This window comes from Theobroma cacao, chromosome 9 (assembly GCF_000208745.1).
Source record: "Theobroma cacao cultivar B97-61/B2 chromosome 9, Criollo_cocoa_genome_V2, whole genome shotgun sequence".
NCBI classification, from domain to species: Eukaryota; Viridiplantae; Streptophyta; class Magnoliopsida; order Malvales; family Malvaceae; genus Theobroma; species Theobroma cacao.
This window is the reverse complement of record NC_030858.1, coordinates 134,943-151,045: the sequence shown is the minus strand read 5'-3', so window position 1 is coordinate 151,045 and position 16,103 is coordinate 134,943. Positions and strand designations below refer to the sequence as shown.

At 36.8% G+C, this 16,103-nt stretch overlaps 3 protein-coding genes across 5 annotated transcripts; 2 read left to right on the top strand and 1 right to left on the bottom strand.

Annotated features, from left to right (window-relative positions):
• On the top strand, positions 105 to 2,939 carry LOC18587572 (ribosomal RNA small subunit methyltransferase H). Its single transcript, XM_007011428.2, has 5 exons — positions 105 to 760; positions 879 to 1,124; positions 1,202 to 1,270; positions 1,738 to 1,930; positions 2,126 to 2,939. Exons 1-5 carry the CDS (start codon positions 254 to 256, stop codon positions 2,542 to 2,544), a joined length of 1,434 nt encoding a protein of 477 aa, XP_007011490.1. The 5' UTR covers positions 105 to 253; the 3' UTR covers positions 2,545 to 2,939.
• LOC18587571 lies at positions 3,212 to 7,233 on the top strand. Of its 3 annotated transcripts, none has more exons than XM_018127185.1 (7): positions 3,221 to 3,484; positions 3,610 to 3,870; positions 4,345 to 4,453; positions 4,907 to 4,952; positions 5,347 to 5,432; positions 6,482 to 6,540; positions 6,912 to 7,233. In XM_018127185.1, exons 1-7 carry the CDS (start codon positions 3,420 to 3,422, stop codon positions 7,009 to 7,011), a joined length of 726 nt encoding a protein of 241 aa, XP_017982674.1. In that variant the 5' UTR covers positions 3,221 to 3,419; the 3' UTR covers positions 7,012 to 7,233. The 3 variants fall into 3 exon arrangements, 2 of the variants coding, with proteins under 2 accessions (XP_017982674.1, XP_017982675.1); XM_018127186.1 differs by having other exon boundaries at positions 3,223 to 3,481; XR_001929418.1 differs by lacking the exon at positions 5,347 to 5,432 and having other exon boundaries at positions 3,212 to 3,484; positions 5,457 to 6,540.
• LOC18587570 (protein arginine N-methyltransferase 1.5) lies at positions 7,177 to 15,816 on the bottom strand. The gene is made up of 23 exons (XM_007011425.2): positions 15,508 to 15,816; positions 14,809 to 14,926; positions 14,134 to 14,243; positions 13,341 to 13,430; positions 13,180 to 13,245; positions 12,805 to 12,884; positions 12,639 to 12,714; positions 12,390 to 12,476; positions 12,096 to 12,180; positions 11,915 to 12,006; positions 11,793 to 11,828; positions 11,441 to 11,509; positions 11,220 to 11,288; positions 11,016 to 11,069; positions 10,839 to 10,913; positions 10,533 to 10,625; positions 10,326 to 10,429; positions 9,885 to 9,933; positions 9,703 to 9,789; positions 9,509 to 9,614; positions 8,446 to 8,533; positions 7,693 to 7,786; positions 7,177 to 7,571 (listed from the first exon to the last, which is right to left on the bottom strand). Exons 1-23 carry the CDS (start codon positions 15,646 to 15,648, stop codon positions 7,488 to 7,490), a joined length of 1,953 nt encoding a protein of 650 aa, XP_007011487.2. The 5' UTR covers positions 15,649 to 15,816; the 3' UTR covers positions 7,177 to 7,487.

Genomic DNA, 16,103 nt, shown 5'->3' with positions numbered 1-16,103 from the left:
GTTTATGGCTATCTATTTTTTACTTTATAATAATAATAATAATGGTGAAATAATTGATTAAAAATGAACAAAAATTAAAATACAATTTCATTCGCATGTTTTGTTTTCTTCCATTGAGAGAAAAATCGTGGTAGAATTAGAATCTGAAGTATGATTAGTGTATATTATTAAAAGCACAAAGTCGTAAGGCCATGGGGTCTGGGAAAAGGATGAGGCCCAAAGGTTTTAGCCTTCTAGGCCTAGTGGTTGGTTTATGGCTCACTTTATCCCTGGCTGCATTTGCTTGATCGAGATGATGATAGATCTGGGTTTAGAATCGATGGCGGCAAAGGCAAAGCAAATGATGCTGATGATGTTGTCTTCTTCCTTTTCTTTTTCTGTTTCATCACTTTCGGCACCGGCATCGGTATCAGCGGTCCGTCATCCCACAAAATCCTGTGCTCTCGTGAGATCTGCTTGTAGAAGCATCTCTACTGATACAAGTAAGAAGAAGAAGAAGAAGAAAGAAAAGGGCAATTGGAATGCAAAGGCGTTGGAGAAAGAAAAGAGAAGGACCCGTTCACTCAGGGATTGCGATATTGAGATTGAGGAGAAGGAGGAGGATGATTCTTCTTCTACTTCAGTGATGATGCAGCAGACCCAGACCCAGACCCACGTTCCCGTTATGTTGGGTGAAGTGCTTGATGTCTTCTCTTCAAATTCAAAGCCTCTCTGCTCTTTTGTGGACTGTACTCTTGGAGCTGGTGGTCATGCTTCCGCGGTCTAATCTCTTTCTTTACTATATAATAATGTGTGTGGACTGCGGAGTGTTAATATTAGGTTTTTCTCCTCTCCTCTAACTAACAAATTGGTGCTTCATCTTCACCATATAATGTCAGATAATCCAGGCCCACCCTGAACTCAAGCTTTTCATTGGAATGGATGTGGATCCTCTTGCACTCCATATGGCTTGTTCTCGCATCCGTTCTCTTTCCCACTCTCATCCTCATCCTCACTTCCAAGCTTTCACATTTCTGGACAATTTCAGACACATCAAATCCCTTCTCAGGCAGGTTGTCCACCCCGACATCTTCTCTTCGGGAGTCGATGGCATCTTAATGGACTTAGGAATGTCATCCATGCAGGTTTTCTTGCCTTCCCTCTTCCCTCCTCCCTCCTCCGTCATTATCCTTCATCGTCTCCCTTTTCTGCTTTTGCGCAGGTCAACAATCCCGAGCGAGGTTTCAGTGTGCTTGCTAATGGACCTCTTGATATGCGCATGGATCCTCAGGTAAGACTTAAGAGTAAGACCTCTCGCCATTCACAAGACACCGCATGGTTTTTCGTTATTGTTTCTTTCCCTCTACCACATCTACATTTCAAGTTTTCAACTTTTCTGGTGATTTTACACATGTTCATCATGATGCTTTTCTGCTTTTACCTTTTCGCTGCAATTTGTTCATCTTTCTGCCAGTCGAGTTAAAATTTTGCTTTATTTCTTCTCACTGCCATAGGAAACTTTATGGATGTTGATTCCTTTGCTACCTAAAATGTGTTCACTTTTTGGGCAAATTTATAGTATGTCATATCCTAAATTGCTTACCTTGGTTCATTGATCATATATATCAAAACATTGGCAACTTATCTGCTACCCAATCTGTTCACTCAATTGTGCATGTAGATGAAATTTGTGTTTAAACATCTCAGAATCTTTAATATTTTTTTTCCACTTAATTAACTCTAACTGGTCTATGACAGGCTAGTCTGAAAGCAGAAGACATATTAAATTCTTGGCCAGACATTGAAGTGGGAAGAATCCTTCGGGATTATGGAGAAGAAAGCAATTGGTGGTTGCTTCAAAATAAGATAATTCAGGCCCGCCTACAAGGTGGATTGCATTCCACTGGTGAACTGGTTGATGTTATTCGGAGTGTGAATCCTAGAACGAGAGGTAGGTTTCCTCTCCATTCATCTGGTGTAGTTTTGTGCTTTTCATGATTCGTGTTTAAATTTTCTTACTTGTGTTGAAATGTGGCCAATAAGTTAAGGACTGGGTCCAAATGGTGAGGCTTTTTGTTTGTTAAATGGACACAATCTGCTGTGCTTATTTCTACTGGATGGATAACATGCAATTAAATTGACACAGGAGGCAGGCAAGGTTGGGTAAAGACAGCAACACGAGTGTTTCAAGCCCTAAGAATCGCTGTCAATGATGAACTCAAGACACTGGAGGACTCCTTGTATGCTTGTTTTGATTGCCTTGCTCCTGGGGGTAGGCTTGCTGTCATTTCTTTCCACAGTTTGGAGGACAGAATTGTGAAACAAACATTTCTTAAAATCATTGATTGCTGCATGGAAAGTGGGGATGGTAGTGAGGATATAGGAGATTTGAGAAAGGTGAAAAGTGACAATAATCAAAATGAAGCATGGATTCGACAGACAATACAAGGTTGGAATGGAACAATACTTACCAAGAGGCCATTAACACCATCTGAAAAGGAAGAAGGGCTCAACCGTCGGTGTAGAAGTGCTAAGCTAAGGGTAATTCAGAAGGTGCGTAGATAGGTGATAGGTGAGTTGTAGCTGGAGGTCGTAGCTAGCTTAGGAAGGTTATAACTGTATCTTTTATGAGCCGCTCTGCCTTAGGTATTCAATCCTATCTGTTTCACAATTAGAAACTTTCCAGAGAGGGAAAAATTGTTGCAGTGTACCATCTTGTAACTAAAATTCAATTTTACGAGGATAAGAAGAGGATGGGCGATGATGGTGGTATGACATTTGAAAAGAGGAAGGGGACTCCTTTGCCACCATTGGCCGTGGGATTACTACCCTTTTGTTGTCATACGAGTGGAATTATTTGATGTGCAAGTTAAGTTGCATTACATTGAGCCAAACTAAAAAGAAACACTTGAGATTCTCGCACATTCATCCCTGGGGAAAAATAAAAGGAAAAATTTTCATGTCTGCAACGTTTGGTGTTATCGTCCCTCAATTTGGAAACTTTAGTAGGAGTACGTATGTATGCATCTTGGAGGGATGGTCGTCATTTCTATATGCAGAAAAGCAAAGCTTTCTAGAAACTCATATACCTAAAAGAATTGTTGGTAGAAGCAAGCAAGACGTCCATTAATGTCTATAAATTAATAAAGACGTGCATCTTATTACCTGAAGCAAGTCGTTCGTGTGTGTGTGTATATATATATATATATGTATATGTATGTATATTTGTACTATTTTGGGAAAAGGTTTCACAGACTTACACAAGTGAACAACACTTGCAATAAAAATAAAAAAATCCCGCGAGGCCGACAACAACTTTCTCTGCAGGACAAAACGCAAAAGTGTTGCTGCTGACTTTGCAGATTGCACTGTATAAGTAAAATAACAAGTGTCAAATCTCAACTCAGCTTGTCCTTTTGTTTTGAGGCTAGTAACTGGGGATGATGGCTACGGTAACTGCGAGCAATACCGCAAGTGGATGGACCTTGAGCAGCAGCAGCAGGTTGTTTGTGTTAGAGTAGTACTGTTGACTGTTGAGATTGCTTCTTATGTGATGCTAATGCCTCATAAAGTAAATTATTACTACTAATTCCTGCCTGAAATACAAAACATGCTTTCTCTCTGTCTCAGACTCAGGAACGCTACTCTCCCCGTCCAACTACACCTGCATCAAGTTCAAGCCAGTCATATTGTAGCCTCCGCTAATGCAAAGCAAGCGAATTTGTCTGCCTCAAGGATCCAAAGAGTTGAGCTTCCGGTTTATGATGACACTTCCAAGGGCCGCCAAGCTTATCATATTAGCCACTTTTTAAGCCACCCATCTGGGATCCAAGCAATATTAAACACTAGTGCCTTGCAAAACTTTCAGTATCTTGACACCAATGCATACAGGTCAACTTCCTTCCTCCCTTGTCTCATTCTCATACTGCTACTGCTACTATTTATTTGCCATCATCATTCATGTTCTTCTTCCTCTACTACTGTTCCACCCCATTGCTGTCTAGGCAAAACATAGTATCTCACTAAATAAATTTCCATAACAAAGATGATAGAAACCCTTTCTGGCTCTGCCTCGAAAGTAAATGTTAGGAGATTCACTGCCCGACCCTTGATTTGGAAAAATTATATATTTTTAAACTCCACTCTTGTTGTATTCAGTCTACGGCCTGACAATTTTTTTTTCCTCGAAAGAAAAGTAACTGATTTTTAATGAATCCGTTCCAAGTTACTTTCTCAGTCATCCTAAACCATTAACCTTAGAAAATTCTTGAACCTCAGGTCTTAATAAGGTTTGATGCCTTTTATCTCCCATCTTCTTTGTCTTTTCAATAGCTGCAGAAATGATTTTTCTTGCCTGCTGTGCAGGTGCACACTTCCAAAACTTGCCTTCTTCAACTTTGAAGCAACACCTGTACTTGACTTGCGAGTGATCCCCACAAAAGAAGATTGCACTGTGGAGTTATTTTCTTGCAAGGTGAGCTTCTATCCTCTATTTAGATATTGTAGAAGGTGGGTGTAAAAAAATCTATCATCTGGTGATTTACCCATGAGCATTGAAGCTCCAGTACAAAAGTGAAGAATGCCCAAAATTTGAACAGATCAACCTATGAAAATATTGTTGTATGGAAAGACTTCTTTCCTCAATCAAGCTGGTTTCTGCTTGCTCACAACACAAAAGAATACACATAAATAAGTGACACTCAACAACAAAATGCCAATTTTTGCTGTTGTGCTTGTTAGTTTATGATTATGATAAGAATGACATATAGTCTATTTTCACTGAATCCAGAATCTAGTGATATGCAAATGGATGACATAAATGTAGATCCTTGTTAAGTATTAAAAAGAAAAATGAAGGTCATTGTTAGTCATATTCTGTTTGATGGCTGCTGAAAATTTTATACGCTTGTTGCTAATGTATATGCAGTTCAAGGGTTCAAAAGTTGTGGAACGCCAAAATGACTATTTTTCAGGTACTTATGGCCTTTGTATATCTTTGAGCTTATATAGCTTTGGTATTCATTAGAGTGATAGATGTTGTGTATGAAGTAAAATCAATAGGTTTTTTCATAGTGCTAAACCTATTGTTGTAAAAACCAGATTGCATGTATTTAACGGTTGAAAATTATTTTGATTAAATGAAGTAATTTTTGCTTTACACTAGGCAAGATTTCATTCAATTGTATCCTTATTAACCATGTAAGCTTTTTATTAGAAATTGGAGGGCCTATCAAGATTTTTCTTGTCACTAAATTAATTATGAACTTCCGAACTTGTTTTTAGGATTTTCAAGAATCCATGTTATGCCATATAAAATGAGTATTTGTTACTAATTTATCACAATTAATGTTGCTTTCAATTTTGCAGCTTCTATGATAAATCATATTACTTGGGACACAGATATTTCTGAACCATTTTTGGAGGTTAATGTCAAGTTGAATCTAAGTCTTGAGGTTGTTATCTTATTTCCTTGACAGATCATGACAGTAATCTGAAAATTACATTTTGGTTGCACCCATTGACAAAGCATTGTTCTCTAATATCAACATGCCATGCTTCTCCTGGTTCTTGTGTGGTCCTGAGATGCTGCCACATTGACAATGTATAAGAAATTGTGAAATTGTCTTCCAAAGTCATTCAAGTTTTGATAAGGAGGAGAAAGAGGTGGAGGGAAGGAAAGTTGAGAGAGGAGATAGGAGTGAGCTTTTTTCTCTTTCTACCATGTGCTTGGTAGATAAGATGGAAAAGTGGATAGATAGCAAAACATTTTTCCATTTATGGCACATTTGGTTCATAGAATGGAATAGAAGGGGGATGACATCGCAACAATTTTCTCTTTTCACTTTAGTCTCCTACCAAGTGAAGGCTTATTGTTGTTGCATGACAAAAGTCTCATGCATGGGTTGAGTTCAATTTTCACTTAAAGTGACAGTCGACAAGGGAGGACCTGATCAACTGTTTGAGCTTTATAGTAGTGAATCTTGATGGATGTATTCAGTTCACTGAGCTTTATAGTAGTGATAGATTGGGTTTTTTCATTCTCCCCTATGCAGCCATGCTCTAGTTCTATCTGCCAATATGAAAAGTTTGGTCTAGATCCAGCTTCTCGACCACAGAGGAAGCAGACTACGTCAAATACACCCGCTTCTTCAACTTGCACTTCTTCGGTTCAGTTTTAATGGAATTTCAAAGTATTCAGGGTGTTGGTGTCACCATGATTTTGGGGCCTTTCACCAGATACTTTTACTTCACAAGTTAGCTCTTATCCCATTAAGTTGGGATGGGGGGCTCATATGAGTCGAGTTATATTTTTATTTCTGAAAGTTCGATTCTGGTCATATTTTTGAGAACAGCAGCATGATAATATGATTGTGTTCCTGTTTTAAACATGTTAGTGTGCTGAAATTATTTGCTTGTACATATGTTTATCTCATCTTTTCTCTGCCTGGTTTAGTCTTTTTTACTTTGATAACATACAAATGATGCTGACCTTTGTAAACAGATTTACACACGACCATTTACTTCACTGCCAATTTCAGCTGTTGAGCGTCCAGGAAATCTGTAAGTATTTTGGTTTAATAAAATATGAGTTTACTGGTGGGATGGCGTAGTCTATGGATTTTGCCATATAATGCATAGATTATGTATTTATCAACAAGATAGATACAGCAAGAAATGCAGATGTTCATTGCAGTAATCACGCAGATGCTAGGATTATGTATATGTATTGTGGAGTGGACGCACATCATCAATTCAAAGAACTTGTGTTTTGGGGGGTTGCAAAAATGAAGTAGCTTCTCTATCTTAATACAATATATATATATATATATATATATATTTCATGAGTAATTAAGTTGCATAGAGGCCGGTCAAGATGAAGTGCAATTAGTAGGAATATGGGATGGATTTTCATTTGTATCTCCCATGAACAGAATGATGCAGGCTCTCGTGGATGGACTTGTTCCTTCGCTTCTTCAGCAGCTAGTGCAAGATTACAACAACTGGGTTCATCAGCAACTTCAAAATTCTTGATGAATTTGGCAACTAAACCTTTGACGGACCTGTCAACTGTTTTTTCTTCTTTGGGATTTGGATCAATGATGCCATAAAAGATGTGATTTGTTTTAATCATCTTAAAGGTCTTTTTCTGTTTGTAATAATTATTTACATAGATAAACAGGCAAAAGGCAAGCAGGACACTGATAACTGTCTGCTGTATTCAGAAAATGGCCTAACGTCATTCCATCCACTTCAGGACACTGATAATTTCTTTTAATCATCTTAAATGGCCAAACGTCATTCCATTGTACTCTGAAAATGACATCACAAGCACCATTACACCATGTAACTCCCCCAGGACACTGATAACTGTTGTGCATTCACATCTACTCGAGGCTGGAAAACATAGCCTTTTTTTCTCTCTTAGGTTTCCAAGATCATGCCTCTGCTACTTTGACATGTTATGAAGCGATACATCTTCCCTCCACCCAACTGGAAGCGAGCTCCCTCTAAAGGCCCACCCAGTACGACCGACCATTGCTGTTGTGAATAGGCGATGGGCAAGGAGACGTCACACACCATTCATACCAAACCTGCGCCCACCCAATCAATTACACTTTTAATTTTACAACAAACTAGGAATTCAGGCTTTGAAAATAATAAATCTAATATTAGAAAAGGAAACTCATAATAATTATAGACAAAATGACTCACCTTGGTAGAACCACAACAACGCCAAAAATGTACTTCTAGCGGGGAACCAGGCTGTGCGCATATTGGTTTCCTTAGTGGGAAAAATATTGCAAACCTTGATGGAATCAAAACACAAAACCCAAAATTGTCAATTTCGGGGAAGCCTTGTTACAAAGGAAAGAACATCCAGTTTTTCTTTTGTAAAAATTGGATATAGAAGATAATGCATCTCATATTTTAGTAGGCTCATTAAGTTTATAAGCTCTGTATAGGTGCTAGGCATTTCAATGGTTCTGAATTTTAAATAATCTTAAGTCTTTGTCTCATTCTTGCCAACCCACTAAGAAGCTTTAGTAAATATCTTTAACAACAAAAAGCAGCAAAGACTGTAAAATAAAAGAAAACCACCATCGTTCTAGTGGTCACTCAGCAAAAACAAGAGATCCAGTTGCTTATGTTTAGGGCAATCCATCCTTCATGCTGCTGAAATGTTTGCTGAAATTATTACCCAACCCAAAGTCATATTTACGGTTCTTTTGTGGGACTTATTTGCAGATGTTTGCAAGATAGCAGATCAGATACACAGTTCCACAAAGTTAAAAGGCAAACAATGGTTGCGTCAAAGTTTGTCAATTTATTTTCTCAATATTGCACTGGCTTCTCTAACTAATTATGCAACTTGAAAATGTCTGATTCCATATTTCTTCTAAGATAAACAAGCTTCAAACTTATGAGCCCTTCACACATGAATTCAAGAAAAATAGAATTGCATACCAGCTGAACATGTTTGGCGTGGCCATTGATGGTTCAATACCAAGATGTACATCTTTGTAGAGTGTTGCATCAAAGTAGCCAGCAAATCCTTTAATCAGGTTTGCAGACAGAAGTCAGGTCCAAAACTTATCACATGAAAATGTACTATGATTTTCATTTAAGAAAACTGTTTTCTGTAAAATTAACATGCATGCAATTTTGTAATCATGAGTAAGAAAAACATTAGAGTATAAGTAATTGGTATCCAATCTACTACCAGAATTTTCAAGGCAGTACAAGGTCGGATGCTAAATCCTAAAGCTTCAATGCCGGTATTCATCCAACCATTTCTTCTCAATTCAACTTTAGATTGTGTGTGGCTTATGAATTTAAACTCCACCACAAACAAATATACCAATACCTATTTATCTTCTTTTCTTTCCCAGATCCCTGTAGGATGAGATAAATTATTCATGTCTATTGGTGATTCTACTACCTTGCTTCTATACTACATCCCACAATGCTACTATAGGTAATGGTTGAAGGATTTTGCACCCTGTAAAATGCTGCTTCATTCCACATTGTGACTTTAGCATCCATCACCAACATAAAGAAATCACTACCAATTATCAGTTGCATATAATTACATACTAAACTAAATATGAAGTACTATCCACTAGTGGAAAACTAACATTTCTAAAGTTTCATCAAGAGTAAGCACTTCATAAGTTTAAAGGACTGCTGTGAACCTAGTATTGTCAACCTGAAAATAGTATAATATATCAAATCTGTGACAAACTGGAATATTATCATAATGCAAATAAACATTTATAACATGAGGTCATAGACAACAAGAGGTAAGGTTCTCATCCTGTGTTACTATTTGCTACACTTATTTTTAAGATTATTCCATTTTTTGAAAGAACATTTTTAAGATTATTCTTGAAATGGACAGAGATCCAACTCATTAAAATAGTGTAAACCAGACTCCACGAAAACTCCAAAAAAATGATGATCTATGCATGATATAGTTTTTCTACAACATTTATTGAAAGGAAATGAAATAGACTTTATTACTACACACCATGTACAATGGCTGATCCAGTGTCTCGTGGTATTACAAACTGAAGCTTTTTGTAACGTTGATTGCTTTTCTTAGTTGAGTAATCTGGATGATTAAATGTAAATACCTGTACAAGGAAAAACAAAAAGACAGGTTAAAAATAACACAATTCTGGTGTTTCATAAGCATGCAAGACTCAATAAGTGGAAACCCACAGGTTTTGAAGGAGCAAGCTTGGCAATACTGTGCATTTTGACGACATAAGCAGTTTCAAAGTGGACAATATCTTTATGTGACTTCACCTGTGAAAACAACAAAAAGGAAAAAATAAGTTTTTTGAAGACAAACTTCAAAAGAACATACCAGGAAATAGTATAGCATATATACAAGGGCATACATCATTATATAGCTTCGAAGCAGTGATTGGTTGGATGAAACTTGTGTACCTGAGAGAGGCATATCACAACAAGATGCATTTCAGATTTTTCAGTCACCATGACTTCATGATTTTCAGTTATTGTTACTGAACTTTACTTAGTTTGTTGGTGACCTTCGCAGTTGACATGGTTCCTAATATGGTTGATATGCAAGTTAACAGAATGAACCAATTTGTTATAGAACCAAAGGTTACCAATTGTTAAGAATTCAAATTGAGAAAGCCAAGTGACAGTGACAAATCTGGTGACCTCTGATATTGTTATCCCAAAATTTCAGGTATTGATCTCTACCTACATGAGGTTCGGCCTTAAGAAGCATCGATAGAGAATTCAGCTGAATCCTCCTTCGAAAAATGAATTATAAATTGCCACGCTGCTTCATAAAAGAAGAATATACATACGATGAGGGTATTGAGATTCCATCTTGCTTCAAAAACCGTTGGGCTCCATCAAGACACTCAGGAGACAGCTCATTATCACCAAAAGATCCCAGCAATTCACTGACCTAGATACCAGCATAGTAAAGTCAAAGAATATGAAAATGTAAGAAAAGGCAATATGAGAGTAAAAAGTGAAAAATAGAACACAATGTATAAATATTCACGTACCAGGATGTCAGCTTTTTCAGGAGCATTCCAAAGACGCATATCACAAGACACTATGGTAACAACATTTTCCCACCCTTCCAGTTTAACCAAACTCTGTTTAAATAAAATTGAAAACTAAATGAATGTTCAACAAATTTGGACAAGGAAAGAACAAAAAAACAGTCCACATTTCTAATTCAGGGCATCCAAAGTAATTATCCAGGAACAAAAGTCATACGCTGCCAGCATAATGTCTTAGCAAATTATCAGAGCATTATCTGCAGAGTATCACAACTTGAAACATAATAACTAGAATCTGCATCTCACATGAAGCGTGACCACAGCATTTGGATTTTTTTCCACAGCATAAACTTTAAGCTTGCGTCCAGTTTCCTCAGCTGCCTATCAAACCAACAAAAAGAATATCTTGTGATGATGCACATCAGAATAGAAAGAAATTGCATAAATCAGCATGCCCATTCTGCAAAAGACACAGGAATTTACCTGTAATGATGCCCTCACAAGGGGTCCTCGTCCTGCTCCCACAACCATCAACACCTTCCACAAGTAGAAGACACACCAATATCAAGAATGAGAAATCTTGTGAGCATCAGATCCATGAAAAGCCAATATGGAAACAAGATGATCAGATGTGATACAAAACAGAGAAATCAGAATATTATGATTTGTGATAAAAAGGTAGCTTACAGTGGTTAATGTTGATGCTTCCCCATCAGGGACCCTGTCCAGTAATGCTTTACAGATTGCCCTTTGATACTAGCAAAACATAAGCACACCTCTGTTTAGATTGCAAAATATGAAAACATAATAATAGATAACTACTGCCACCAGTCAACACTATAAGATGAGTCCCACCAACAAAAAAGTTATTAAACAAATTATTTTTAAAGGAACAAAACAGTATTTACCTGTATATATTTCACCGAGTCTTTCTCAAACGTTTCATAGGTCTGAGCCTCCAGATTATCCATCAGAGGCTGCATTGAAATAGCATAATCAACCAACCTTTAACTGAAATAATAATAATAATATTGGCAAGAAATTTGCAAAAGAGTAATGCTATTTTGTCCAACATTCGGACCATCCAACTACTCATAAATGGCATATAAGTGATAAATATATGGGCATTTATTTCTTGTGAGTAGTCGAAAATCAGACACTCTAGCATTTCTCTTAGCAGAAATAGAAAAGAAATAATATCTGCAAACACAAAGGGAAAGCTTGTGAATCAGAAGAGAAAATAAGGCAAAGAAAACTCACTTGCAATGGAGCCTGTAAAAAATCCCTATAACCAAGCTGACATATGAGAATGAAAGAGTTAGAAGGCAATAGCACAGAATTAACTTGCCTTAATGTTTATTCAGAAAGAGAAAGAAAGAGACCTCAATACGATCTTGCTCGGAGAGTGGTTCCATCCTTTGATAAAGATAACCGACATAATCCAAATATGACCTGAGAGGATGTCTTTGCATACCTGCATTTATGCAAGATGAAATGGAGCTTATTCAACATCAGACCCCCCTGCCACTCAGCAAGCTATTCTGACAGAAGATAGGAACTTACTGTTCACATTGTTATCAATATGATTAGCAGCTGCGCCTGTAGTTGCTCCAGGAATACCATGCACAGGTTTTCCAGAAATAACCATCTGTCAAGACATTTTCCAAGAAAAATGATAGGTGAATTTTCAAAACAAATAATAATAATAACATAAAAATCTAAATATCACAGCATCACATGCTACGGTCTAAAACAAAGCAGCAAGCAAGCTTTTACATTGGACTGCCAGGAAAAAAACTAAAAAAAAAATCCTCAAATGACATAAAAATCAAATAAGATTGCACCTGGTTCTCATACCTGTACAGAATGGTTAAAAAATCCAGTAATTAGCTTCTGATGGCGCTTTGATAGGCATGGGTAACCTCGTGCATTTTTCAGGAAAGACTGGAAAAGGTAGTACATTAAAAATCCAGGGAAACATGGAATAATCTGTACTAAAACTAAATAAAATCTAAAGAAGAGTTTTAGTCTTATGGGATGGTGGGGTTGGAACTTAGCTCTTCTGAATAAAAAATAGCAGTAAATAGAACCTCATGGCATACTTACGTCAGTATGTATTATGGCTGCTCTAACAGGCTCTCCAAACCACCGTCCAATTGAGTTTGCAGAAGGTAGTGTACTCCTAGAGTAAAACCAATCATTACTAAAACTGTTTGTTTTAACTCATAAGTCTGGTCAAATAATAAAAATAAAACCAATCATGGTAACTCACAGAATATCAAGGACAAGACACAGTTGACTACGGTGTTCACAGATTAGTCGAAATGAATTCCAAAGTTCCCAAGAATCCATCTGTGCAAAAAGGGGGAAAGGTAACTATTGAAAGCACATATGTTATACTCACTTCTTTGACCCTACTCTCTTAGTTAAAAATAACTCCAAAAAATTTATAGACTTGAAGGTTTTATGAGTGATGTAGACAATAGAATAAAAATGACAAGTTTTTTCTCAGACACATTTTATATATATTTTTTCTGGGAATTAATTGAAGACCAAGATAGAAAATAGTAAAAGGATAATCGCAGCATAGATCAATCCAGTTCATCAAGGGTAAGATGCCAGCACCAAGAGTAGAGACTTCACTCACCCAATGATCAGAATCAACATCCAGTGAATCATCATCACTTTTTAACAGTGGAATCCTTAGCCACAGCTTAAGTGAGGAACATTAAGAGCAGAAGCAATTATTAGAACAGGACACAAAAAATTAAATTGGTTCTGACTATAAATCCAGATAAAGAAAGCCACCTGCATATTGCTTAGGCCCTGCACAATCTGATTCACACATCGAGCATAATTAGCACAGGATGCTCCCTTAGGAGAAGGAAGAAGGCATGCCTACGGCAGATAGTAAAATGGAATATCATAAGATGCCGATCAAAGAACCAAAAATCTCTTTCAAGGACTAGAGGACACATGACATTTTGTCATGCATTTTACAACCATCAAGATGAACCCCAACATCTTATGCAACCTACTTAATGTTTTACTTTATTTTATACTAGCATTTGTTGTACTTATCTTTTATTTATATTTAAATAATAATTATATATAAATAAAAATGTTTTTGAAATATAAAATTTGAAGCATAAATAGTTGAAATTTTATAATATTAATATATAAATTACTCAATACTATTAGAATAAAGGACTTTTTTTAAAAAAATGGAAGTCATTCAATGCAATTAGAATCTTTATTTACAAACACCCTTCAAGGTGGTATATAGACCATGAAAACTTTATGAGATCTACAATGTTTGTGGTATTGTTAATCCAACTTTATAGTTCAATATCTTGTAAGCCAAAAAAAAAAAATCCAACTTTAGAATTATGATTTAAAATTGAATGCTAATACAGGATAATTTATTCTTGGAAAATAAGGTCAATCCACAATTCATCACATTGTGAAGTTTGGTTTCAAAATAAAAGCATCAAATTACTCTTCAACTAATCTTGAACATCAGAAGCAAAGAAAGCTTTCTGCATGTCTCTGCAAGCAAAACCTTACAACACTACAAAATGCATATTACAATTATGCACACCTGTAGGGATAGATGAGCAGCCCATGCTATTTCTTGCTTCAAGGTAGTCTCAGAATCCCTCTGAAGGATCTCATCCTCTGAATCCAAGTCAATCCATGAACTGATTTTTCCTGGACAATTTCAAGAAGCTATTGATAGCATTTAAATAAATTTCGAGACTTTCACTAACAAGCTCAGGTTGATGTAAACATTCAATGGCTAGCAACTGCGACAAGTGAATCTAAAATCCTTACAAGGAGGTATGGATATAAACGTATGGTTGACAAAAATGTCACACGAGTACCATTATTCACTTTATAAAAGCAACCATAAAATGGATAGAAAACAGATAGTAACTATCAAAGCTTGAGATTAATTACAGACATTCTGCCAACTTACACTATAAGTCTGTTTTACTTTGATCTAGGGGCTCAGTATCAGTAATTGCATTTCTTGAACTGACCAGGGAGTCACATTTTATTGTCCTTTTATTGCAAATGCAGAGTACTATTCTACTTGTTTTTAAGAATGGTTACCTTAGCTGAACAATTTGTCTACTTGTATTAGCCAGTGTTTTAGACTGCTGATATACCCAATGTCTTTCAACTACCTTAATCTCTTCACAATAAAACTTAATGACAGTGTGTTCAGAATGCCATGATTAAAATTCTAATGGATGCAAGTAAATGTTCATACCGACAACGTGACTGCTCCACTGGGCAGGAGTCAAAACTAAGTCCGACCCAGCAAATGGCAGAACATGAAAGCTATCAATGTCTACTTCCAACAAGCTGGGTCTATAAGTAGGATCCATCTGTGTAAATAAGTGGAAGGAAAATAAGTGCAGCTAGAAAATGAATAACATAAATAAAAGAATAGTTTCTTTTCCCCCCTTCATTTCAATCTTTCTATTTTTCTTGCTTTCAAAACAGACAAAAAGAAAAATTAGTATAGATAAAAAAAAAAGTCCAAATTGAGAACTAAATAAACAAAGCAGGTACGTAGCATACACCCTAAAATGGAAAAATTCAGAAAAGAAGCGAATTTTCTGTATGCGTATCATTCAAGAAATAATACTCGTAATTTGATATGATGAGAAGGGAAAATAAGGAGCATCAGGAAGGGGGAAAGAAAGAAATGTTGTTGACCGCCGAAAAGTGGAAAAAGAATCCAGTTTCCACAAGAAAGGCCGCCAAAACATGATTTAGGTGAGCCTTCTACCATTCACACACAAAAACGCCTGGCTAACTAGCCACCAGAAATGAGGAAATAACACAAGAAAAGTATGCATGGCTGAGTCTGAGCGTCAACCAAGATCTGAACGAGAATGCAGTTGGAGTGGGCTACTGCCTACTTGTTCAACATAAAAGAAAGAAGAAGAAGAAAGGCACAAACCAAAGGTGGCACAACAAAATCAAAGCCACCAGAGGAGATATTGGAAGACAAAAGGCGAGGGACGTCATCCTCGAACTCGGTCTCCACCCCACAGTACCTGGACTCGCTCTTATCCCATCCTCCTCTCTCTCCTAGAGGCATTTTCTCTTTTTTTTTTTCTGTTTCTGTTTCTGCTTCTTGATTCTTGCTTCTTCTCTAAACCAAAATCTATTCGCTTTGGCTTTGGCTTTGCCTTAAAATTTGATTATATAGGAATAATAATGAAATGAAGACACAAAGAATGTAGCAGAAGCAGAGCCCGGAGGGGAGGGTTTTGGTAGGGTTTCTTCTGTTTCTAACCTAGGTTATATATGTCCATGCTGAGCAGTGACCGCTGACTTGGTGGCCCAGTCAGCTGAGCCCATATCATAATACATGATCCAATAATTAGGCCCCAAGTCACCCAGAAAATGACAAGTATTAGTAGTAGTAACACTTATGGGCTTATGGCTTATTCTTCCTTTCTTCTCTTCGCAATGACTCTACTTGCAGGCAAAAACCTCTTATTTCAGGTATTGCTTTACATGTTGGACAACAAGTCATAACAATAAACATCC

What these genes read in the sequence shown, in the direction of transcription:
- LOC18587571 (XM_018127185.1), top strand. Translation starts at nt 3,420, where the DNA reads ATGATGGCTACGGTAACTGCGAGCAATACCGCAAGTGGATGGACCTTG. An exon ending in TGGAGTTATTTTCTTGCAAG is followed by an intron (nt 4,454 to 4,906) that starts GTGAGCTTCTAT and finishes ATGTATATGCAG; the next exon opens with TTCAAGGGTTCAAAAGTTGT. An exon ending in AGTTGAATCTAAGTCTTGAG is followed by an intron (nt 5,433 to 6,481) that starts GTTGTTATCTTA and finishes CTTTGTAAACAG; the next exon opens with ATTTACACACGACCATTTAC.
- LOC18587572 (XM_007011428.2), top strand. Translation starts at nt 254, where the DNA reads ATGGCTCACTTTATCCCTGGCTGCATTTGCTTGATCGAGATGATGATA. An exon ending in ATATGCGCATGGATCCTCAG is followed by an intron (nt 1,271 to 1,737) that starts GTAAGACTTAAG and finishes GGTCTATGACAG; the next exon opens with GCTAGTCTGAAAGCAGAAGA. An exon ending in TGTGAATCCTAGAACGAGAG is followed by an intron (nt 1,931 to 2,125) that starts GTAGGTTTCCTC and finishes AAATTGACACAG; the next exon opens with GAGGCAGGCAAGGTTGGGTA.
- LOC18587570 (XM_007011425.2), bottom strand. Translation starts at nt 15,648, where the DNA reads ATGCCTCTAGGAGAGAGAGGAGGATGGGATAAGAGCGAGTCCAGGTAC. An exon ending in ATTTTGTTGTGCCACCTTTG is followed by an intron (nt 14,927 to 15,507) that starts GTTTGTGCCTTT and finishes TTATTTACACAG; the next exon opens with ATGGATCCTACTTATAGACC. An exon ending in AAGCATCAACATTAACCACT is followed by an intron (nt 11,070 to 11,219) that starts GTAAGCTACCTT and finishes TACTTGTGGAAG; the next exon opens with GTGTTGATGGTTGTGGGAGC.